Here is a 24,242-nt window from a genome sequence, read left to right as displayed (position 1 = left end):
GCTTCATGATGCAAAACAAGCTGAGGAGTTTTTTCAGGTATTAAACTTCGTATTGTTTCAACACCCCGAAATGTTACGATAGTCATCACTACAAATCAAACCATATTTTATCTTATGAATTATAAACATAAACATGTACTTTTCATACATATAAGAAATATGAAACTAACCGGATGTAACAATCAAGAAACTAACAAAAGCAAACTTCATTGTTTTTTTTCTCCATGTAATTAACTATTACAAAAGTTGTTAAGGATATGGTTAGTATCTAAGGCTGTTTGCGCTATTGTGGAACTGCTTTTATAGAATGGAGATATGATATGTTTTGGTCAAACACATGTCAAATTATACATAATATCTAGGTTGCATAGAAATGAAAACAGATACGCGACGAAACGTTTCAGAAACAAAAACGATTTTTTCTAAAATTAAGAAATATAATCATTTTGGAAACGTATGTATATACATATATACATAATAAAATACCAAATATAAAACCTATATCAAAAGAAACATTTGAAACAACACAAATTAATCCACATCCACGCAAACACACCAACAGAGTTAAGTCTCCAAACATGTAAAAAATCACAAAATTTGGCAAAGAACGTAATTATTCTGATTTGATCAATCACTGATATCGATTTTTTCCCTCATCACTCGCCAAAAAGAGAGTTAGAGACGAATATAGAAAGACGCAAAGAAAAAGATACTAGCAGAAAAAAAAAACAAAACAAAAAAAAGAAAAATCCGTCAGCCAATCAGGAGCTGACACGCACACCATCCTTGCTTGTTCGAAAACATATTAGGTCATTTTTACTGAGGGGTACTAATTCAAAGGATTCTTTAAAAATATATATATAATAATGAAAAAAAAGAAACAAGAGAGAGAAACGGTACTGAAGTTACCAAGGGAAGCAACGTTACTCTTTTCAAATAGACATGTGTCAGCTTTTAAATGGCTAGTATTAATAAAAGGTAATAAATTTATATAAATAATTAAAATAATATTTTTTCTTTTTATTAAAGAAACGTGACCACGTTAAAATCAATTGTAAACTAATTTGAGCTGTTTCACTTATTTTTAATCTCTTTTATTATGATGCAACTTTTGTAAAATTATCTATATACCACCAATGCATATGGTCTAAGGCATATTTGGTTGATTTGGCAGGTTTAATATGTTTTAGAATATTTGGTTGATTTGGCTTAGTTTCCACTCACACTACTAATTAGGCAGATGATTATAGCAAATGCATGGTAGGCTTGACTTTAACTTTTCATGACAATACATATAATTTTTTTTATCAACGAGAATGACAATAATTCTAAAAGAATGAATAAAGCTACTTATATATGATTTAAAAAGAGTTAATAGTTTTTCAATTTTATTTATTTTGAGAGTTTGTGGAAGGAATAAGAAAACAAAAAAAACGTTTCCAAATTGGGGTATCAAAAAACAAAAGACAAGGGGCTTTAGCAATTTTAATCTTTATCCAAATTAGTTTCCATTTGTGGAGCTTCTTCTACCCGCTGAGAAAGGGTTTAGGGTTTGGGGGAATTTATAGAAAAGGTTCGTTTAATGAAGGCTGCGACGAATCCAGAGGTTGATGACGAAGGATGTGGAAGTGATGATTTGGTGGATGATGTTCATGTGGCGGAGCAAATTGGCTTAGATGGTGTTTCAAAGAGATCCTCAAGAACCAGTGAGCTCACTCTCTCTCCTTTGAAGGAGAGGTCTTTGTCTTCCCTGCTGTCACACCTGACAAGGTTCGTTTTTTTTTCTTCTTCTTCTTCTCTTTTATGTGTTTTTTTTTTTTGTCATTCTGTATATGGTGGACTAGTGTACATGGGAAATGCTGTTGAGAGCTATAGTTTCTGCATTTGGAATGTAGGAGCAAGTTTTGTTCAATGGCTACTGAATTGTTGAAAGGGGAAGGAATTGATGTTTTTATTAGGTGAATGAATCTTGAAGGTTGTTGTTGTTGTTCTGGAAGCCTGGTTTAGTCACTGTTTTCTAATGAGCACAATGCGTCATTGTCATTCATATCAGATCAGCCTGTGTTGTTTGAGACTGTTTCACTGAGGGTTGAGTTTTCCTTGCGATAATACAACACTCTTTTTATGCTTTGTGGTGATTCAGGTGCAAACTGTTCTCTTGCTATTGGGAGGGCGTGATATACCTACTGCTGGTTCCAACACTTCAACTTCCATTTGAGAATAACAGGGTAATGTATCAGGGCTTTGAAGCTAAAAGTTTTGGATTTTCTGGATGTTTTAGTAGGGCAGTTCATATGTTCTTCAGGGTGTAGGTGATAATCCCAGGCGGTCAAATCTGTCAAGACGACTAGTGTAAGGAAAGATGTTTTGACAAGAAAATTAGATATACTGTGCGAAAAGAAGTTGCGCAGAGGTACATCAAGTTTCTTGTTAACTTAATAATCTAGGTGTGGATTTGGGCTGCTTTTCTTATACTCTTCTAACATTTATCCGCAAACTTTGGTTTTGGAGAACATATGATGGACATCTTTATTTTCCTACTTGATGTCTCCACAAGGATTGATGATAAAGGCTATCTTGTAATTCAGGATGCATCGTAAGAATGGACAGTTTGCTTCCGTTAGAGATGGTTCCGGTGATTCGAACTGGGAATCTAGCCAGAGTGGCCTTCAAGATGGCACATTGCTCTCTGAAACTGCGTGAGTTGTGGATTTTTAACAGTTTCCAGTTTTATTTAGAACAAGGGTTTTAAGTTACTCGTTGATGGGTTACTTACTGCTTTCTTTATTGGCAAAAATCATGTAGCACTAAGAGATGTGAGCATTGTGGGGTTAATGAAAGTAATACTCCTGCAATGCGCCGAGGGCCAGCTGGACCGAGGACTTTGTGTAATGCTTGTGGTCTAATGTGGGCCAACAAGGTCATCTCTCCCTCTAGCTTTTTTCTCTCTACCTCTCCCATTTGTCTCACTTGAGTTTCCATGAATCAGCTTGTTTGCGTACTGACTTGATTATTCATCCGTTTCTTACCTTCTTCATGTAAAATCGTTTTGCTAATCGCAGACCTTTGTGATTTATATGTAACATTTCCTTCTCTTCAACATAGCTCTACTCGTTTCTTTTTTTAACATTATAAGCCGTTCTAGTGAATTTTGATTTATTTTGTATTCACTGTGATCTGGTTGTTTGGAATATCCAGGGAACGTTGAGAGATCTCAGCAAAGGTGCCAGGAATCTTTCTGTGTCTCAGATTGGACCTGTATGTAAGATATTCTGTATTTTTGGTTCATGTTACAAGATTAGTGTGGGACTCTTTTTTTTTCGGTATTGCTATTGGTCTGATTATTTATCCTTAATAAACATTTATAGGAGACCCAAATAGATATCAAACCACTCTACACAGAAGACTCTAGCAAGCAGGATAAAAATGTATGCCGCCATGTCAATTTCTACACTATTTTTTACAAGACCTTTATGCTATCATAATATTGATAGCTCAGCTTGCAGGGAGTTTCAGTAGATCCCACTAAAGCAATACAAGAGTTTCCCCTTGAAACTGATGGCAATCCCGATGTTAAGGTATTCATCATCAATTGTTTTCCCTTTCAAAGGCATGCACATAATTTTTTATCGGACATCTTACTTTTTTGGATAGGGTCTGCAAGAAGCAGATGAAGATATGGCCACTTATTTACCTGTTGGAATGCTGTCCTCATCAGCCGATGATGATGATCAAGTAAGATACTTTTTCTAAACAAGTAAAGTTAATATTTGTTCTGCCTATGTAGATTCTTGGAATTATGAATTGAAGTTCCCCTTGATAGCCCATGTTCCAAGTAGCATCATAATCATATAGTTTTGGGGGATGCAGGAACCTCTTGTAAATCTGGCTAATCCATCTGATACAGACTTTTTGATATACCTTCTAGCTTTGGTTAGTTAGAAGGACATCAGGAATGAGATTCCAGTTGTAACTATGAGGCAGCTTCATCGGGCGGAGCACAGCTTTGTGGAAGGAGGCTAGCTAGGGTAGAGTTGTTTGTAACAATAGAAAATAAATAAATAAGTTATGGGGCTAGAGATGGGTTTGAAGCGTTTCTTATTTGTACCTGTGATTATGTATCAGTTTGATACTTGACACTTGCTAGATTCAGTACATACATGACTGATGATGACTCCATCATAAGCCGAAAATGTATATTTCCCAAACAAAACCTTCTTCTTCCATGACCAGTCATCTGTCATAAACCAGTCTTATCGACACTAAGCTCGTACAGTGGACGTGTAAGCTATCTTTAAAGAGTGTAAACGTGATGGTATAATAATAAAGTCCAACTCTTTACAAAATTTATAGGAAACAAAAAAAATTTGAATTCTATCTTAAATCTGATTCTGGTCAAGAAATTCTTCGTAAGCAGACGATCCACTGGAAGAGTCACTATCGTAATGGTCATCGTCTTCCTTAGAAGGAGACAGAGTAGGCGAGAGTTGTTGAGCCATCTTAGAACCTGCAACACAGCAGATAGAGAGTTCTTTCTTTTAACTTGGTTTGCAACTCACATAACTTGACAAACAACTAATGAGATTTCACATTAAAACAACACCTTTAGTAGTGTTTTGATTTTGGAACTTCTTAGAGTGACGCCTGATGAGTTTCTTAGCTTTAGTAATCGTCAATTGTCTTGCAAAGGGGGAGAAGTCTGATTCGTTGTCACTCCATTCCCCTGGGAAGTTGTCTTCTTCTTCACCTCTCATTGTCCGAAGCACAAATTTCTTGGCCTTTCGCCTTTGCGTATTGAAAATACCTCTAATAGATGTGACAAATCCGTCACCTGCATTTTCGCCAGGGCGCTTCTCCCATGCCCCTGAATCCTGATCTGATCTCCCAGACTCGTCTTTGTCTCTTAAACCAATCTCCTCTTTTGAAACATGGGTTTTGTCTTTGAATTTCTTCATCTACAAAGACCATCATCAAATGACATGAGTTTCGTTTAATGGGACGCATAAACCCTTATGCATTTATTGCTGGTGTAAAAATGGTCTTACTTGCATTCCGGTTACCGACTTGAGCACTCCCCATATAATGTGCTTCTTTACTCGCGAGAAGAGTCTCCTCCATGTGCCGCTGAATTCAACACGATGAAATGTGTCCATCAACAGCTTCATATCGTTCACTACAAATCTTGAGCCTTCGTAAGTGATCAACAATTCCACCTAGCCAAGAACCATATTACGACGATTAAATTTATTTTTTCTTGGTAAACCATGGACCTTTTGCTTAGATGAGTTAATCAAGTGACAGACCTGACTAATCTTGATGGTTTGGAATTGCATTATCTTTTGGGGCCTAGATTTCTTGTCTTCCAATGACTTTTCCCCCTTCTTTTCTTCATGAACTGAACGGCCAGCCTTGGAAGTTTTCGAATCCTTCATATTGGATAGAACAAGCTCAGTAGCTACAGATTCTGCCACAGTCTCCTCCCATGATCTGTCAAAAGAGGATGTTCTTCTCAGTTCTCTCCCTGAACCACGAATCGAGCTTGACTTTAGGTTTTGATTCTTTGACCCCTGAAATCATTTTAAGAACATACTTTCAAAGTTTTGTAGAAATGATATGAATGTAAGAATACCAAAAAGCAAATTTTCACCTGGCTTAGATCAGACGTAGAGAGCAATGCTGCCGCTTCAGCAAATGAACCCTTCCTGACTCGCTTTGAACCTGAGGTCGTTGACACTTTCCAAACTTCCTGGGAGACAAAATACGAGCATGAGTCATAACTCTTTAGCAGGAAAGCTATATTCCATTAGCTAGAGATGTAAAATGGATTAACAACAAACCTCCCTTCTCTGTGAATGTTGCTCCTCTCCTGGAAAGATATACTCCCACATCATTGTGTACATTGTTTCTGTCAAATGGATTTTTAGAGGATAGATTTCGACCTGCCAAGCAAACACAAGAGATCCATTTGAGTTAATAGAGTATATACTTCACTATTTGTAATATGCAAGCTGGTGATAATGGACTGCAATGAAAAAAGCTTGAATCCACCAAAGAAACCTTGGTTCGAATTTCCCTAGTAGAAATAACACTCTTCTTTATTCACCAAAAAAAGACTATGATTAACTAGAGGTTATTGACTCTCGACCCTAAAAGCAAATAATATAAAGGATGATTACCACATTATGCATCTCCTATATTCAATTTTTTATCACACTAAACCATTTATGAACGGTTAATTCTGCCGAGCTGGTAACTTAAAAACAAGGCTTTAGCCAGAAAATCTTAGTGCTTACTAAACTTCTAACTTGCTGAACAACTTTTCAAAGCTCACGCTTCTTGACTTTTAGTCCTCATATAATTAGTGTCATTAGAACATATATGACGAACAACGACTTGCCTGGAACAGTTCATAAGGAGCCTGTCCGTCTTTTGGGATTCCTTGCCTTGCATCTACCTGTAACATCACTTTCCTGCATCCAATATATACAGCACAGTGAATTTCAACGAATATCAAAAGTTACAAATTCACCATTCACGAGTTATATACAAGTCTCCAAAGACGAGTAAAATGAAAAATGCATAGCTAGGTTTAGCTGAATGTGAAAAATGAGAGCCAAGTTTGAAAGAATCCTCTGAACGGATATACGTAGGAGATAAGTTAGATAAAAATTACTGGCGCTAGTTTTAAAAATAAGGAACTCACTTGCCCCATTCCGGAGGAGGGTTCCAAGCTGATAGAACAGTATCACACTTGGCATTAGGCAGACAGTTCCGCAGGACAACATATCTCGTTGTGAATTGGGGAATCCCAATATCTCTGTAGTCCCGGTTAAAATCATAAATCTGCAAGCAGTGTGTAACATATTAGGGATTTTCATGCCAAGATATTAGGAAACAGATTTGGGTCGAAATAGAACACCCAAGGCTGAAAAGTAACAACAGTAAACTGAAGACTACTTATGTTCAAATGATTAGTTGTTACTAAAGATCCAGAAAGATCTTATAATTTAGTTATATGGAAAGAGAGAAACAACACCCTCGACGAGCCATCCCCAAGGCATATTAATATATTCGCTTACCATATTGTCTATTTCAACCTCAGCGAATGTTTTTCCATCTAAAACCATAGACCAGATGACTTTGCTGATTTGTAAGGAAATGCGCATGGCAGAGGATGGTCTCTTGTTCTTATCTTTTTCCAACAACCGTAACTCTGCAGTATTCTTCACAGAAGTCCGCAGTGCTGTATATGCTGTCTTCCTAGATTGTTGCACACTGGTATACGCTTTCCTCAGTCCCTCCACCTACATATGAGATACTTAGTTTACCCGATATTATTTGATACAGAGAAACTTCATATAGAACTTTTTTCTCACCAATACTGGCCTCCCACCAGTGATCATCCAGAAATCGCTTTCCTTTTCGAGATTTATGTTTCCTGAGTTACTTTCGCTCTGCGTCAATTTTCTGATGTCATCAAGAAGCGACATCCTATCCCTCTCTTTCTTTTCAAGTTCAATTTTCGCAAGTTCCACCTCCTCAATGCCATCAGGAACTACTTCATCAATTTCCTCTTCAACTTCATCATCTTCTTCACCAGAAAGTTTTAAACTGTCGTTATGAGCCCTGAATTTTCATATGTATTGGCAGGTAACAAGATGTAGTCAGGGCTACATTTCAACTACAAAAAAAAGTTGAATTTGCAATTGTAGAAAATTCAGGAAGTGTTTGTAACTTTCACGCAGCTATACACTTACTTTGGTAACCTTGCAAGCAGAAGATTGGACAAAACATCCGACATAACTTGAAACTGACGTGATGTCATCGATGCTGTAATATTACGAGAATTGAAAGTAAGCTCTTTCAGTGGCTTCACCTGCAGCATATAATGGTAATATAAGTCATTCAAACAATGTTACAAAAGAGTAGTGATACACAAATAATGCTGAGTCGAAGAGAAGTGCATAGTTGGGATGTATGTGAGAGGAACATTATACATTAGTGTATGAAAGATTGCAGACATGCTATTTAGTCTTACTTTTGTGTATAAAGAGAACTACAAATAAGTTTTTGGTGAACTACAGAGGCTCTGTTGAACTTAATGCACCTTCTATTTGAATCGCACTTTCCAGTCTTTCTGAACTTAACTGCCTTTACGCTGATAGATAAAAATCATTCCAAAAGGAGAAAAGACTACAAATATCGTAGTTTTTCACTAAAAAAGGTTTTACCTTCAGGTCGGGAGTCACACCTTTGTGCCTGGTGTATTGAAAGTACATATCGCACGGCATAAAAACCCTTTCAAGCAGTGCGCCAGTACGCTTTGCCTTTGGGGACCTTTTTCTAATCTTTGGGAGCCATTGCACCCCAGCTCCTGGATCGACATCTGTCGGTGCCACATGAGCTTGAACATGCTCCAACATCATGGACACTTCCATGCGTGTCCATGTCATGTCAGTGCCATTTTCAGGAGGATTCTGATCATTTTCATTTTGGGCTGCCTTCTCAATCATCTCATAAGCAACATGAACCACTTGATGAAATGATCGTGCTAAAACACGGCCACTGGCAGCAGCGAGCAAAAACCTACCCTGGTTGATGAAGAGATAATGTAAATAATGATGACAATTAAAAAAAACACTGCAAAGGATCTGGAAAGATTTACGGATTCAAAATTCAACCGTAAAGCTTTTTGGATCAATAAACTCATTTCATAGATTTGGTATACCTGCCCAACTGTAAGTATTCTACTTTATCAGAATCACCTGAAGAGTTAGTATTTTGCAAGATAATCTGTTTTTAAGATAGGACTGTCCAGGAATTGAAAGAATTGTACATGAGAGTAATAGAATGTTACTTCAAGGTAGTAATACTTTAATAAAGACAAATCTTCAAGTTGACATGCATTCTTCTGGATTTCAAAGGCATGCCAGAAGTAATGTTGTAAAGACTCAAGTTTGATCTATGCTTACATTTATGTCTTCTGAATGGAGATTGAATTGTGGCTCAACAACGTTCACCATAAAATGCCGAGTTCCTTCTTCCTCTGAACCGTTTGAATTGCCAGTTTTTGTGGCTCCTGTATCAGACAGATAAATAGGGTGAGGCCTACACATTGTATGGAAAGTATAATTTGCTTGTTAACTAAGAAAACGAACATATGACATAGGATAAAAAAAAAAAAAAGTAAAGTTTAACTTCCATAGGTGTAGGATACTACAGTCTACATATGGTAGCTTCAAACAGACAAATAGAGGTAAGTCAGCAAGACTTACCAAGTGGGAAAGATGCAAAGTTCTCTGTTTTAATTGGTTCTGATGAAGGTGAATGAACTTCCACAGGCTCCTTAGATTGGGAAGTGATATTTCCATCTCCCGTGGAAGGCTGTTTAGCTGGGTCATCTTGAGGAACTTCTGATTCAGAATGCTTCTGGCTGCCCTCGAGTAACTTTCTCTGAGCATACTGACGTGAAGGGGAAGGCTTGGGGGCTTGAAATGCTTTGGAAAGTCCACCAGCAAAAGACAAAACAGCATCTCTGTTTTCTATGTTCCACAATAGTTTGAGTCCATAAACAAAAATACGCTGACAATTGTCCGCTATCACGACATTGTATCCATCATCATCGCTCGGATCTGAATGTGAATCCTCCTCAGGTTCATTTCGTCTTTCAGTTGTAGTTCCTGCATCTACTTTTTCACGATAAATTTTTCCTTCTTCTTTCCATACCATCAGTCTTTCAGGGTCAGCCTTAGGGGCCTGCCTCCTGATTGTGAAATAATCAGATGAAAACAAAAACCCATCGTCAGGATGCTTCTCGATAGAATTCCCATCATCAGAAGTAACTCTATCAGTTGATCCAGATTGTGAACTTGTTCGACTCATCTGAACTGGCTTTGAACAATGCTGATCCCCTCTTAAAAACGCTTTAGGCAGATGGAGGTCTATCCCCTGGTACACTGGATCAAGAGTCTCACGCTTGCAGTCAAATGTAAACTCCTGGTTACCACGACTGAAGCATATTTCATATTTCAGCTTGGTCATATCAAATGTCAAGCCTTTGGCAGGATTATTAGAATCCAGAGTCATATGCTTGATACATATAGGTGTAACATCTAAGCGGAGCATATATTCTGTCATCACTCTGTCTAGGGACAAATTCCCTGATCTCGGGATTCTTGGAACTCCGAAGCGAGGCCACCGGGAAAATGTGCGAAGTTTGTAAGGAGGAAGATAATTCATGTTCCAGAATCTGATCAACCATGCCAAATCATGAGCACCAATGTTTATTGTGGGTGGGGAAAACGAAGATTTCTCAGGCTTACACTTGGATCCGACTTCAACTGTTTGATCAACTGCAGATACTGATGGCTTAGGTCTTAAAGTGAAATCCCAGCGCAGTGAGAGAGAAGTAGACCTGAAAGGATCATAAATTTTATCACGAGCCTTTCCTTCAATAGGCAAGGCAAACAGATAATGATTCAGTGGACTTCCAGACTCGCACTCCCAATCCATCCGGACTTCAACACTGAAACGTGGAACCTCAAGGAAAGGGTAGCTTAATGGACAAACCGGAGGGTTCGGATAATGTCTAGCCAAACCTTCAAAACTGCTAAAGAATATTTTTATTTCCTCAGCAGAGAAGTGCACGCGACCATCTGATTGCTGGATTTCCACGGAGGCACAGGTCATCTGGAGCTTGTCAAGCTTTTCATAGGGGTCTGGAGTAGCAAGAACAATCCACTTTGTCTCAGAAAAGGACAAGGTTATATTACCATGGATGTAATTTCTCATTTCATCCCACCATGGTAAACTTTTCTCCTTTTTGGGAGGCTGAATAAGACCAGGACCCTTGAGACTGAGATTAGCCCTACGCATAGCCACAGTGAAGGCATAACTAATGTCAGCAAGTACTGGTTCATATCCAATTCCAAAGGAGACCTCTCCCTTCTGAAATTTTACAGGCAAATCCAGGTATGTTTTCATTGCGGGTGTTGTTCCACTGGCTGAACGGAGCATCTGCACCTTTCGCCATCTTCCGATGTATACGTCATGGATTACTTGGGGCTGAAAAGCTGTTGCCTAGGTCAAAATAAGAGAAACAAATATGTTAGGAGTATGAGCAAAGAACCTAAAAGGGCAAAGATTTCAAATGGGAAAAAAACAGAAAAAGAACAAAAGATGCAGGCGGGAACAAATTTGTCATTCATTTGAAATAACCATATAGTTGATGATGTAACAATAGAGTGGCTTAGATTTTCCATCTACTAACGTTAATATCGAATACAACTGGATATGTATCCGTAAATTCCATTGCTAGTACTCCACTCTATTTCACAGCAGGGATCTCAGAGCTACTATATATACTTAGATGATCACTTCTTTAAACTGCTTAGAAGAAGATTTTTTCACGTTTACAGTTGGGTTTATAAACGAGGAAACATCATATGCACAAAACATCAAAATTCCTCCAGGAACTCTTTCTCACAAAGAAAGGGGAAATGATATTTGCTACAGAGAGAGGGGCAGTCTTACCTGCTGAGCCAACACAAGAAGGCCTTCGCATTTACCCAAAGCTGTTGAGAGAAGAGGAAATGTGTAGTTTCTTATTTGAACAGCAAGAGTTCCAGTGTTTAACCGAAGATTGCTTCCATAAAGCCGTGAAAAAGGTATGTCTTTTTCTTCACTAATAGGATCAAGCTTCTTAACGATTTCTATCATCCCGGCTTCACCACCACTAATAGCTGTGAGACTAAGATCCAAATCAGTAACAGAAACAGAAAGTAGAGATGTCCTAGAAGTGCTCATCTTAAAACCAGCCTGAAATCCTTCTTTACAGGCACCTGAACCATCTGATGATCTTAGACTTTGACAGGACTTGTAGTATGAACTGAACGATTGTTTACATAATTTTTCATTCATCATCTGTATAATGGAAGGATCTTGCGTGTCAATTTCTTCTCCTTCGAAAGAAAATTTCTTCTCAGTACTGTCTGACTCATCTCCCCCAGTTTTTGGAACCTGGTTTCCACTGGAAATTAATTCATCAAGAAATTTCGACCTTATGGCTAACTCATATGCTTCTTTCCTCATAAGATGATAATGCTCATCAAGCCAACCCTGGAGAGGTTCTTCCTCAATATCAAATATTAATTTGCGAATGCCAAATCTTACACGTCCAAATTTTTTCGACCCAGGTTCTTTAGCTGTTGAGCTTTCCTTTTTTTTAGGCAAAATGAGTTTGGTTTTGGCGTTGGTTACAATCTTCAAAGCCCTCAGCATTTCTTCAACGGCATCATCAATAGCACGGAGCTGAAGCCTGAAGGGCATGCATATATGTATATCAACTCCTTGAACTAACCAATCCCATGGGGTTCCTGTTGCTGTTGCCGTATTGGATGAAGTGGAAGGCATGCTAGGTATTCGTGATATCTGTACCCGACTACTTTTGACTATTCTACATCCACAGAAACCAAGCATAAATCCTTCCAGCAGTACTCCAATACCCACATTCTCTGAGAAGATTGACTGAATCTGCACCTCAGCCTCCACCCCATCTCCAGCCTCCGCAGTTATGCTTAACATTTCTACATCAACAGCAAATATAGATTCCTTCTTCTTTTTCTTATCAACAGAATTCGAGGTTGTAGTTGGTTCTTCCTTCTGTCTATCACCGGTTACAGTGGAAGCATCTTCTGGGTTTCCGTTCCCTTGTTGCTTAAGTTTCTGAGTTAAGATCAAGGACTTCAAACGCAGACCGAGCTCGACCATTGAAATGTGCACATCAGGCTCCCATCTGACGGCAATATTAGAGGCACTGAAGAGAGAACAGATTGAAACTTCCTTAGCACCACCTATATGACGTACAAACTTAGCGTTTTGGATGTCACAAAGTGTCACTCTGGAAACTTGGTGAGGTTCCTCCAAAAATTCCTGGTAGATCGACTTTGCTTTTTCAAGTTCTACCTGTGTAGACTGAATCTCCTTGTTCAGAGTAAAGCTGAATTTGAGTAACTCAAACGAAATTATGTACTTCAACTTCTCATGTTCCTTGGACAAAGTAGAGAAAACAGTGGCCGTTCGAGGTGTGCCATCAGCTGAGACACTAATTATTACTCTTCCACCTTGTGATCCATAATTGACACGTTTAGGATCATCAATGACTGTATTTTCCAGGCTTGAATCTCCAGCGAAATTCAAAGAGAAACGTTCAACATTGAGCTTCAAGAGTTGAGTCCCTCTGCCCGATGGCTTCGATCTATGTACCACTTTTTCCTGTCTGTTCTTAGTACTAGCACCAGTTAAACTTTTGATGACAGCCTGAATTGACATTGCGTTTACTACAAGTGCTTCAAAACTTCTGAAAGAAAATAACAGGCTGACTTCTGATACGTCAACCACCAATGTTTGTTTACCATCAACAACCTCAGGTTTCTTGCCCATTTCCGATCTGACCTTTCTTATATTGACTAACGAACCTGGGGTTGACTCTAAACCAAAGAGGCTTTCTTTCAAACATCCCTGGTGTTCATCTACCATGCATAAATTCAGTTCATTTAGCTCCATCTGTACAACTGTTCCCCTAGTTGACATATTATCTGCGGTGACCTGAAATGAATCTAAGCCGCACTGCAAAAAACATGAAATTAAAGTCAGTGTTGAGGTTGATGAGTAAATATTCTTTGCTAAACCATGTGATGCTAATTCCAGACCGTGAAAATTTTGCATGAACCAACTATATAAGAGCAAACATACGCCTTCTACTTACTTGGTATATAGGAGAACCGCCAGGATTGTAAAGCACCACCGTCACATCAGGGGCTGAGGTGGCGCATTTCCATACCACAGCCACAGCCTTACGACCAGTAGTTTCTGATTTGACGATGTTAGGTGTTTCCTCTTTGAGAACCATCTTTTTCTTTTTAGAGAAGTGCAAACGCAACAGCGGCTCAAATCTCGTCATTATAATGTTGCACAGTATACTTTCCAGCTTAATCTCAACCTCAGCTCTAAGAGGGAAAGATTCCTGAGAGGAGCACCAAGATCAGGTAATACATCAAATCATGAAGGCCTTTCTGTTAGAATTTCAGCATATGTGCAAAACAGATTAAACTATAAAACCAAAAGGAGTATACGCACATCGTATAAGCTGTATTTTCTAACCATTTCCGAGTGTAATAGCAACCGAAGCACATGCAAAACAACAAAAAGAAAGCACCACCAAAAGACTTCTGTCTCTAATTCAGAGGACTCACCTGTATTGGACAATACACCTTGGAGAAAACTCCAAATTTCGTCATCTCCAAGACAGAAACTTCAGATTCTCTGAAAAGCTGAGATGAAAGGGAAATTTAAAGGCAGCAAATAGATGATGGTACATTAAAACGAAATTTCACTGGATTATTAGTGACATACATGCATCTTCCGGAGTTCCATGACAAAATCAAGACATGTTTCTTCCCTGCCATCTTCGCCAGATTGAGTTTTGGCACTTCTCAACTGTAAGCCTGTTAAGCTGTTCGCGACCGAAAAACCATGTTCTTGATGCACAAATCTGATTTCAAGCTTCGAAAAATCAAATAAAACCTACCACATAAAGTCAAAGGCACGAGTAAGACTTCAGCTAATGAATTGGCTGTACAGCATATGCATAAACTCCATTCATTGTACAAGCAATTATTAATCTTATACGGTTGCTAATTGTAGATTAAAGGAATGTAATATCTTAGCAATTCTGAGTTGGATAAGTGATGCAACATGGGAGAAACTGAGTGGGGATGTGGTGAAAATACATGCATACGTGATAATCAATGAAAGATAGTTACAGTTATCTCATGCTAAAAATAAATCACTCACCTTCTCAGGGAATTTTGAAGCATGCTTTGCAACCAAAACGTTTATTGGTTGTTTTGGAGGCTTCTCTGAAGTGGTGTGACCAGAACTTGATTGAATCACTTCACCTGTGGAAGCAGCACTTGTCGAGGATTTTTTTTTCAACAGCAGCTTCTCGTTAAGGTTAAGAACAGCATCAGCTAGGTCTACTTCCACATTTTTTATACTTGGACTAGATTGTCTGCTTCAGGAAATGTAAATGCAAATGGGGTAAGAAATCATAGGAGTATGTAACTATATGAGTTCAGGTATAAGAACTTAATCTTTCTCAGTAAGAGAACACGTTAATCTGCTAAATATAGGATGTATGTAGAGCAAAAGGTACCTATTATGACCAAATTCGCAGGAGAGGGAGAGCTTTTCACAATGCAAAGAAGAAGAAGAAGAAACAGAGCCCTCTGCGGTTTGGGAAGATGTCTGCCTATTGAGGCTAATGTCACTGTTCATCTCAGGTGAATGAGTGGAAATAACATGTGGTTCGCCAATCTGTACAAATATCGGCAATAGGTACAGTTTGATGAAAAAATTCCCTGACCCTCTGTCCTTAGATATATCGAGCTCCAACTCCTTGATTTCTGCTGTAGCTTTAGGTGTCTGCAGTTTGGTAAGAGGAAATAAGAACAACCAGTAAGAACATGGTTAGTATAGGTCTAAAACAGCGTAATTTTGTTCCACCTAGTCAAGATAGTGTTCGAGTTAAACAAGTGTATTTTCTATAAATGATAAGTTAACAGAAAGCACAGAAAGCTAACAGTAATTTGAGCATAAAGCGCCTCATCATGGGATATATATCTTGGCTTGTGGTCAATATGTTACTACTTTATATCTCTATAGCCAGTAAGATACGATTTCATCAAAAGTAATGCAAGTGAATCTTTCACTGTAATTTTTTTTTTATGGTACTAACAACTGAAGCTAGTAGCATCATTACCATTCTTGTTGCTCTCATTAAAACTATCTCAAAAAGACATAATGAAATGGAATTATAGCATGAATGAAGCTGAACCAAACAAAAAGAGTGTTTTCATAGATATCGCCATATCGGAGCAGGCTGCAGTTACCTGCACAACCGTATTTGTCATGGAGACTGAAAAGAATCTGCCAATATTAGCGAATAGCATCAACTTTCCTTTGCCACCAGAACGCGGTTTCCGAGTCTTTGATTTGCGAGGACCTTTACTTGAGTTGGAGGGTCTAGTTACTATTTTCAGGTCAAATATAGAGAATATTACTTTAGGATCATGGATAAAAGCCGTGGCACAAAGTTCAACCAGAGATTGACTTAGATTGGCCTTAAATTCTCCAACGAAGACAGATTCGATAGAACCCTGTAGTAGTTAAAACCAGAGATACAGAGATCATCACAAAGATATAAAAATGATTTTCAAATTTTACAAAGTAAAGACCATACAAACCTTCTTGAAATGCAATGAAACATCCTTCAAGCAATTCCATCTATCAAACTGAAAACTTAGAGTTATTCCAGCAGTATGCTGGAGAATCCAAGGCAGTGACCTATATATAAGGGATAAATCCAAAGATCAAACGCAGTTTCATATACTAAAAAAAAACTGGTAACATGGCACCTAATCCACAATTGTTACAAAACTTGAGTAATTTAAGCAAGTTCCTCCACAAGAGATGAAAGCAATTTTGAAAATTCACAATCGAATACGCAACCTATGCGACACACTATTCATAAACTGGTAACACGGCAACTAATTAATCCTCATTGTTATACAATCAATTTACACAAAAACAGTTGTTGAGTTCAAATCAGAAACGATGAACACGATCTAGGAAACACGAATTTTTACAAAAGGCAAAGATGTGGGGTGAAATGGAACATACTTGAAGAAAGCCCAAAGGAGTGCGACGATCACGGCGATCGTGAAGATAAACATGACGAAGAAAGCTACCATTATTACGATCTAGGAAACACACGGCGGTTTCTTCTTCCGATCAAGCTAAATCAGCGGGTCGAGACGAAGGACACGGACACGCACTGGGTTCATAGCTCGGGAAGCCCAAAAGTTTTGGAAAAAAAATTAGAGATAGAGAAAGTTTTGATAGGTCTGAAAAATTAAGACTGAGTCTTTGTTTTTTTTGTTTTTTTTGTGGGGATTGAGAGAGAGAGAGAGATGGAAGATCCGAGGGAGAGGCGTGGGCGTGGGAGCGGGAACGATGAAGAAGACGACTTTTTTTTTTTTTTTTTCCGTTTTCTGAGGGGAAGAGGAAACCGTGATCCTCTGTTTTAAGGTACACCGTACACTACACCATCTAGGGACGTGCGTGCATGAGAGTCGTCGCTTGGTTCTCTTAGTCAACGCTTGTTTCTTGCGGTGATTTCCTTCTTCTTTTTTTCGAGAGAATTTAGACAAATTTGAGATGATATACATTTTTGTTAATTCCATTGAAATCAAATACGAAAAATACACGTATTGTATAACATTTGATTCCTAATTTTGTATTTAATAAGTATAGAACGAATTACCGCATGTTGTTTATAAAAAATTGTAAAGGATCACTGTCACTGATCAAATGACAAATAGTATCAATTAAGGTTTCTAAATTCATTAACAAATAAACGCTTCAAGGTTTCTCCCAAACCGTTACGGACTATTTTAATGAGGTACGTTTATGTGACTGATCAGATATGGAACAATATAATTTGATACGAACATGTAAAACAAGGCTAGCTAGCTACATGTACTTAACTACTTAATACTTACTACAAAAGTTTTATCAGACCAGCTTTACAATTACCACAATCCACCTTTTAAATGGTATCATCTTACTATCTTACTTACGTCGGTTACTACTCATTTTAGAGTTCTTCTAAAAGTGATCGATCGCTTCGCTAGTCATAACTTATTATTACTTACTAATGTATATTACTAAAAGACGTATCCGATCCGTCCAAAATTAGAGAAAAGAGAAACTGCGTTTTCCAAATAAATTTTTTTTTTTTTTTTTTAACTTATATTCACATTAATGAGCCTCCCACGAAAGTGGGCTAGGCCTTGAAAAATTACAAAGTATCCAATAGTTACAAAAAGAGGTACATCGGAAAATCAAATCTGTTGCCGGAAAAGGGGATCGGAACTTGCTGATAACCGATGACAGAGGCTCAAACACTAATGCCAGTGGGTGCAAGAACGACAGCTTTGCGTCGGGAACACCAGATAAAAACCTTGACGGAAGCAACCAAATTCCATCGCAGCTTCTTCTCCGGTGACCCTCCTGACCCGCTACCGATCTTCCGGCATGCTCAAGCCACCGATCAAAGGCTCCGCGAAGACAGGTCCCAACCTAGCAACCCGCTCACTCAAAACTAACACCCCTCTTCTTCTTACAGCAACCACCGCGACCCCAGGTAAGACTCTTCAGATCCGGTCACGGGGAGGCAAATTCGTGGCAGCTAATAGAGGATGGTGGCTCATTTCGCCCTCCACAAACCAAAACCCACGAAATCCCAAGAGATATAACATCCTTGGCTAACCACCGCAACAAAGCAACACACCCTCCTGTCTCCCACCGACTTCCGCCGCGAACCGCAGCTTCGATTGGGTGAGTGAGCCCCGAAAGAAGCTCCACCGCGAACAAACGCGACTTGATCAGAAGCTTCTCGACCCACCAAAAAATGAAGCCACAGCCGCATCGGGAAGGAGACACAACCACACCGCTGTCGCCGGAGAAGAAGACTTACCCACCACTACCTTCTCCTTGCATTTTCAAGACCTCCATTAAGCGCCGCCCAACCTTACCTTTCACCGAACCAAACCCTACAACAAAGCCACGCCTCGGCTGGAGGAGAGAGGACCAGATCCGGCGTAAAAGACACTAAAAACCAATCCACGGAGAGCACAAGAAGCCCTCCGACTCTCACGACTCACCACAGATAAACAAACCCACCGGAGAGACCACCGGAGCACGGAGTCGCCAACCCAGATCTCAGCTAAGCATAGGGAGAATGGGACGNCTCTTCTTCTTACAGCGACCACCGCGACCCCATGTAAGACTCTTCAGATCCGGTCACGTGGAGGCAAATCCGTGGCAGCTAACAGAGGATGGTGGCTCATTTCACCCTCCACAAACCAATACCCACGAAAGCCCAAGAGATATAACATCCTTGGCTAACCACCGCAACAAAGCAACACACCCTCCTGTCTCCCACCGACTTCCGCCGCGAACCGCAGCTTCGATTGGGTGAGTGAGCCCCGAAAGAAGCTCCACCGCGAACAAACGCGACTTGATCAGAAGCTTCTCGACCCACCAAAAAATGAAGCCACAGCCGCATCGGGAAGGAGACACAACCACACCGCTGTCGCCGGAGAAGAAGACTTACCCACCACTACCTTCTCCTTGCATTTTCAAGACCTCCATTAAGCGCCGCCCAACCTTACCTTTCACCGAACCAAACCCTACAACAAAGCCACGCCTCGGCTGGAGGAGAGAGGACCAGATCCGGCGTAAAAGACACTAAAAACCAATCCACGGAGAGCACAAGAAGCCCTCCGACTCTCACGACTCACCACAGATAAACAAACCCACCGGAGAGACCACCGGAGCACGGAGTCGCCAACCCAGATCTCAGCTAAGCATAGGGAGAATGGGACGGAGAAGGAAGGCTTAAAAGAAAGAAAAATTAAAAAGGAGAAGCCCTCTCCGGCGCCAGAAAGGCAAACCGGAGAGGCAAACGACGAGCCCAGAAAAAGTTGTCTAGAGAGAAGGAGGAGAGAAATTCTAGAGAGAGAAGGAGTTTTGTATTCAGAGAGTTTTAAATTTGTTGCTTGTTTTTTCCAAATAAATTTATGGAGCGTGCAAGACATGCATGATGCATATAAAATTGTTGTTGAAACAGTTATGAGTTGTCCGTTATCATACTACAAATTATTGAAGCTGATTAGACCATTAGGCTCAAAATGTAGAAAACATCAGTTAGGAGACACGGTTTTGCATCGTATCTGAATTTGTAATTTATGGGATTTATGATGGGGCTAATAAAGAATACTCTTTCTAAACGATACGACCGCGTTTGAGTAAACTTTACATGAGATATAGTGAGAAAGAGTCACAACAATGAAGGGGTTGGAGAATCATTCTTTGCCCATAATATAAAAGAGCACTGTATTGTAGACATACTACTACTCATTCACAAAGTCATTACCAAAAGATATATGTAAAAATAAAACAAAAATAAAGGAAGAAAAAGTAGTCGAAAAATCTTGGGAAACTCTTTGTTTTAACCAAAGCCGAATCCTTCGCTAGCTTCATGTATCGCAAGCAGTAGCCTCTCCTGCAGATGTTCCTTAGACGGGTACTCTGGTAGATCTAACTGATTGAAACTGCAAAGCATTTTGGATATTGTTTGTAAGTCTAATGTTTTGGGGGTCATTATCATCATCATACATAACCGTAAGGAAATTTACCAGGTATGAGCAGACGGCAAGTGATTTGCGCTTCCATATGCCTTGTGGATTTGAAACTTCTGTGCGCCTGAGATTCCTTGTAGGGCACTAAATCCTTCCAGAGGAACCTGTTTGTTGGATTTCAAATATTAGTGAACGCAAAGCTCAACCACACTTTTTTCTACAATCTATTTTTCTCAACACTCATTTATCATTTCAGATTGTCAAATCCATTTAGCCTCAGAAGAGAACCTTTGGAGGCTTAGTTAAGCAAAGAAACGTATATAAGACCAAGGCCGCATAAGTGTAATATGTTTGTTTACCTTAGAGGTTCCAGTTACAAACTGCAGTAGACGGGCTTTGTCTTCTTTGCTCAATCCCTGAACAACCTCCCAGAACCACTGAATAACGGGGGATCCAGGACTGTACCCAGAATATTCTGTATTCACCCTCAGGTCATCCACTGATACATATATAACAAGATATAGGTCAATAAAACCTCTTCTTGTATTTGACTTGGACAGTCTTAAAAACCAACAGAAAATGCCATGATAACTTACAGTCGATATCAGGAAGACCACTAATTAATAACTCCAATTCCTTGTCATTGAAAATGGATATTAGATCTCTTAGGATAAGTTCACTAAACCCTTCTAGGAATGCATTTATCTGAGGACGGATGGCGGTGGTTAATCGATGCTCGGCAACTAAGTCAACATATTGATGCTTATTCTCCTCAGTAACTTTAATGTTCCGACCTCCAGGGATTAATTCATGGTCAGTTACCTGCAATTTGATATTTAGATGTTCAGAAAAAAACAAAAAAAAACACCAGAAATTATTTCAAGGACACTGTTGAAAGACTGAACAAGTTACCTCCGTTTTTTCATACAGTATCAGCTTCTCCTCGTCAGCGTCAATGCTAAAAGTGAGATCTAGGACATCGCTAATATCATGCTGCGTATGGAAGAACAGATAAGTAACAAGAATATTTGATAGCGCGGCTTTATTTCACAAACCAGACAAAGTATATAAAGATTAACAAGTGCTGCAACAGCATAAATACCTCCAGCATCCATTTCAGGTTCTTATAGTAATCGGGATCTATGGCTTCAATATCGTGGTATGTAACCTTAACTCCCAATATATGCTTGTAAAAGGAACGAGTGAAATGGACATCAAGGAGTTGCCCATCAAATAGAGCTTTTCCAACCTGGACAGATCAAATTAGAAATTAACGCATATACCACCAGAGTACTACGTCTAAGTCATAATTAAAGGGAGCTAAAACTTACAACACGGCCAACAAATTTGAAGTAGGAGAGGTGTTCTGTCTGGTAAACAGAGTTTGGATTTGGTTGGAAGGTTGAGTCATTGCCAACGGTTGTGAACAGAAGAGCTCCTTTGTCAAAAATAACCCTTGACAACAACTGATACCATTCCCTGGTAAGCCCACCCGCATCAATACCTTCTTCTCCTTGGAAATGAACAGTCAATCTACCTTTCAGTTCTTGAGTTGTCCTCATACGCAATTGGTTGTATGAATCTTCAAGAATGTATGCTCTTCTCACAGAGATTCTCAAAGGGCTATGGTGATGATCATGCTGGTGCTTTATCTTTGATCTGAAGTATGCACGTTTGTTATCAAATTCAATAAAACGCGGGACCTTCAGCATGAGTGAAAAGGACTTCTCAAGCAGAGCAGGATTTTGTCTGATAAAAGCATTAAGAAGCTTCCTGTGCCTTTCAGAAAACCTGATAAAAGACGCATACTTCTCATCCACCTTGGAGCTAGGTCCTGGACCCTTGGGCTGTTCCTCAACTTCAGAAGCCATGGGGACCCCAAAATCATGACCTGAACCTGACTGTGATGGATGCAACTTCTCACAAGTAACGAAAAATGACTCTATATAAGGCAAGATGTTCTGGGCACCAGCAGGAAGTGACTGGCTTACTCCAGCTACCCTTGTTGTTGAGCTCAAAGACGGAGATATAGTAATAGTCGAAGACTCAGAATGCACCTCAATTTTGCATATGCAGTTGCTTAACTCCAGCCACAGAGGTTCCAAAGCTGAATTGATGTTCGACAGCTGAGAAAGCACAGCGAGATGCTCTTCTGAATTCTGTGGCTGGTTTTTCCCTTTTGTGATTAACGAACCAATGAGGGAGCTTAATGCCTGCAAAACCCTCAAAATTGCAGATCCATCGGACGAAGTGGTACTTAGCAGCGCTTTAACTGCTTCACCGAACATGTGAAGTTCACTCATCGCTGTTCTCGTCAGGTTTTGTATTGCATTTGCAAGCTCAGTTATAAACAAATGACAATGGCTCGGAGCAATTGCCACAAGTTTTTTCAGCACCTCGGCCACAAGGGTGTACGCGTTATCTGACAAACTGAATGAACAGAATAAGTAGTTAGACAAGAGGTAGAAACTTTTACATTTAAGCTATGATTGAAAGATTTGAGGTAAGAAGTTATCGTAGATAAGCATCCGACATACCCTTCACGTGCAAGTAAGGAACAAAGCAGACACAGCTCGGCTTGGGGAAGATTGAGCAACACACTCTGAACATCACATTCACTCTCTGCTCTGGTGGAGGAACTTGCAGATGAATCTATTGGCTTCGTTATTGTATCAGTAGAACCAGATATAATATCATGATTTTCTGAATTGTTTTCAACTTCTAAACCTTGAGGTGTTGATTGTTGCTGACTGGCAGACCCATCTGATCTGTCTGCTGTATCAGACTTTCTTTCAGCATTGTCAATGATGACCTCCAGTAAGTTTAACAGCTGGATTATATGATGAGAAAACACATCCATACGTGAATTGATTATAATAAAACTAAACAAAGCTAAAACGTATCACTGAATGAAAAGAAATACCTGTTCGAGATGAGCCACACTTCTCAAATAAAGAGGCTGGTTCAGGAGGCTGAGAAGCAACGCAAAAGCTATAGATTCGGATTCGTGCTCCTTTCTGCCCATATAATCATCACTTACTACAACAGCTTTTCCATGTGCTTTGTCTGAGGGTGCCGAACCTTGCAAGGAAGGCAGTTGAAGCCTGGACTGAAGCAGAATTTTTGCTACGTACATATGATTTCGAGCCAAATATGTCAATGTCTCAAGAACACGCCGAGACACTAGAGGAGGAACCCCTGCAAAATGAATTACAAAAATTATATAGAATACTTCTAGCTCCGGCATTTTTGAACAGCAGACACATACAACTCATGAAAACACTTTTGTTGTACGAGTGAATCCAGACTAAAAAAAGCATACCATCAAAATGCTGAGGACGTGAATATGTAACATTGCTTTGACATGCATAAAGACGATAAGGTGGTTCGGAAACACTTGAGTAGTTAACAGGCTTCCTTGTGTCGAGCATCAACATATCCATGAATGTATTAACTAAGGAAAACCTTGTTTCTCCATGAGAACATAAATTCAGCAAAAGCCTCTGCAGAGGACCCTTGTATAGAGGCTGCAGACCAAAGAAATATGGATAAATTCTCAATGTAGGCGGTTAATTATTCTAAATTGAAGGCGGTTAATTATCTAAATTGAGTGAAAGATGCATTAGGTAGCTACCTGAACTATGCGAAGAACGCGAATCATTGCTTGGAGTGCCTCAGTGTTGACTAAAGGAGCTCCATCAGTCTCTATAACTTTTGCAGCAGACCTACGAGAAGCAACCCCCTCATTTCTCTCTATTCCGGACAAAACACCTTCGCCTCGCCTGGATGGCTCCCCTCTACGAAGTCTTGGATGCATACCGAACATTGTACTTCGGTTGTGGTATCGATGAGCAAACCTTTCACGCAACATATTTGCTTCTGCGACCAGTGCAGGTGTAAGATTTGCAAGAATAGCATCGGATGACGTTAACAAAACCTGAATACAAAAATAACGTTAGATGGATATATTTGAATTCT

General features: G+C 39.5%; 2 protein-coding genes and 1 pseudogene across 3 annotated transcripts in view; 1 reads left to right on the top strand and 2 right to left on the bottom strand.

The window, feature by feature from the left end:
• Nucleotides 1,432-4,226, top strand: LOC104724202 (annotated as a pseudogene).
• LOC104724208 (protein KINKY POLLEN) lies at nucleotides 4,154-17,086 on the bottom strand. Of its 2 annotated transcripts, none has more exons than XM_010442662.1 (23): nucleotides 16,741-17,086; nucleotides 16,305-16,404; nucleotides 15,951-16,217; nucleotides 15,215-15,483; nucleotides 14,854-15,073; nucleotides 14,413-14,583; nucleotides 14,253-14,330; nucleotides 13,766-14,023; nucleotides 11,533-13,626; nucleotides 9,276-11,079; nucleotides 8,973-9,079; nucleotides 8,232-8,591; nucleotides 7,758-7,876; nucleotides 7,377-7,626; nucleotides 7,080-7,304; nucleotides 6,704-6,843; nucleotides 6,398-6,470; nucleotides 5,838-5,939; nucleotides 5,648-5,746; nucleotides 5,304-5,567; nucleotides 5,046-5,213; nucleotides 4,604-4,955; nucleotides 4,154-4,507 (listed from the first exon to the last, which is right to left on the bottom strand). In XM_010442662.1, exons 1-23 carry the CDS (start codon nucleotides 16,809-16,811, stop codon nucleotides 4,380-4,382), a joined length of 7,719 nt encoding a protein of 2,572 aa, XP_010440964.1. In that variant the 5' UTR covers nucleotides 16,812-17,086; the 3' UTR covers nucleotides 4,154-4,379. The 2 variants fall into 2 exon arrangements, with proteins under 2 accessions (XP_010440964.1, XP_010440972.1); XM_010442670.2 differs by having other exon boundaries at nucleotides 4,380-4,507; nucleotides 14,854-15,070.
• LOC104724192 (E3 ubiquitin-protein ligase UPL1-like) overlaps nucleotides 19,887-24,242 on the bottom strand; it is a 23,460-nt gene continuing 19,104 nt past the window's right edge. Inside the window, exons 15-22 of the mRNA XM_019235118.1 lie at nucleotides 22,802-22,910; nucleotides 21,596-22,694; nucleotides 21,367-21,513; nucleotides 21,177-21,257; nucleotides 20,861-21,086; nucleotides 20,624-20,763; nucleotides 20,322-20,428; nucleotides 19,887-20,237 (exon numbers count right to left, since the gene is read on the bottom strand). Of these exons, the coding sequence (XP_019090663.1) occupies nucleotides 20,135-20,237; nucleotides 20,322-20,428; nucleotides 20,624-20,763; nucleotides 20,861-21,086; nucleotides 21,177-21,257; nucleotides 21,367-21,513; nucleotides 21,596-22,694; nucleotides 22,802-22,910 (2,012 nt within the window). The 3' untranslated portion in view covers nucleotides 19,887-20,134. The remainder of the gene's footprint in view (nucleotides 20,238-20,321; nucleotides 20,429-20,623; nucleotides 20,764-20,860; nucleotides 21,087-21,176; nucleotides 21,258-21,366; nucleotides 21,514-21,595; nucleotides 22,695-22,801; nucleotides 22,911-24,242) is intronic.

Source organism: Camelina sativa, chromosome 2 (genome assembly GCF_000633955.1).
Source record: "Camelina sativa cultivar DH55 chromosome 2, Cs, whole genome shotgun sequence".
Taxonomy (NCBI): Eukaryota; Viridiplantae; Streptophyta; class Magnoliopsida; order Brassicales; family Brassicaceae; genus Camelina; species Camelina sativa.
Note: the sequence above shows the minus strand (reverse complement) of the source record. Positions and strands in the feature narration are given on the sequence as shown.

What these genes read in the sequence shown, in the direction of transcription:
- LOC104724208 (XM_010442662.1), bottom strand. Translation starts at nt 16,811, where the DNA reads ATGGTAGCTTTCTTCGTCATGTTTATCTTCACGATCGCCGTGATCGTC. An exon ending in TTTCATTGCATTTCAAGAAG is followed by an intron (nt 16,218 to 16,304) that starts GTTTGTATGGTC and finishes TAACTACTACAG; the next exon opens with GGTTCTATCGAATCTGTCTT. An exon ending in GCGGTTCTCCTATATACCAA is followed by an intron (nt 13,627 to 13,765) that starts GTAAGTAGAAGG and finishes TGTTTTTTGCAG; the next exon opens with TGCGGCTTAGATTCATTTCA.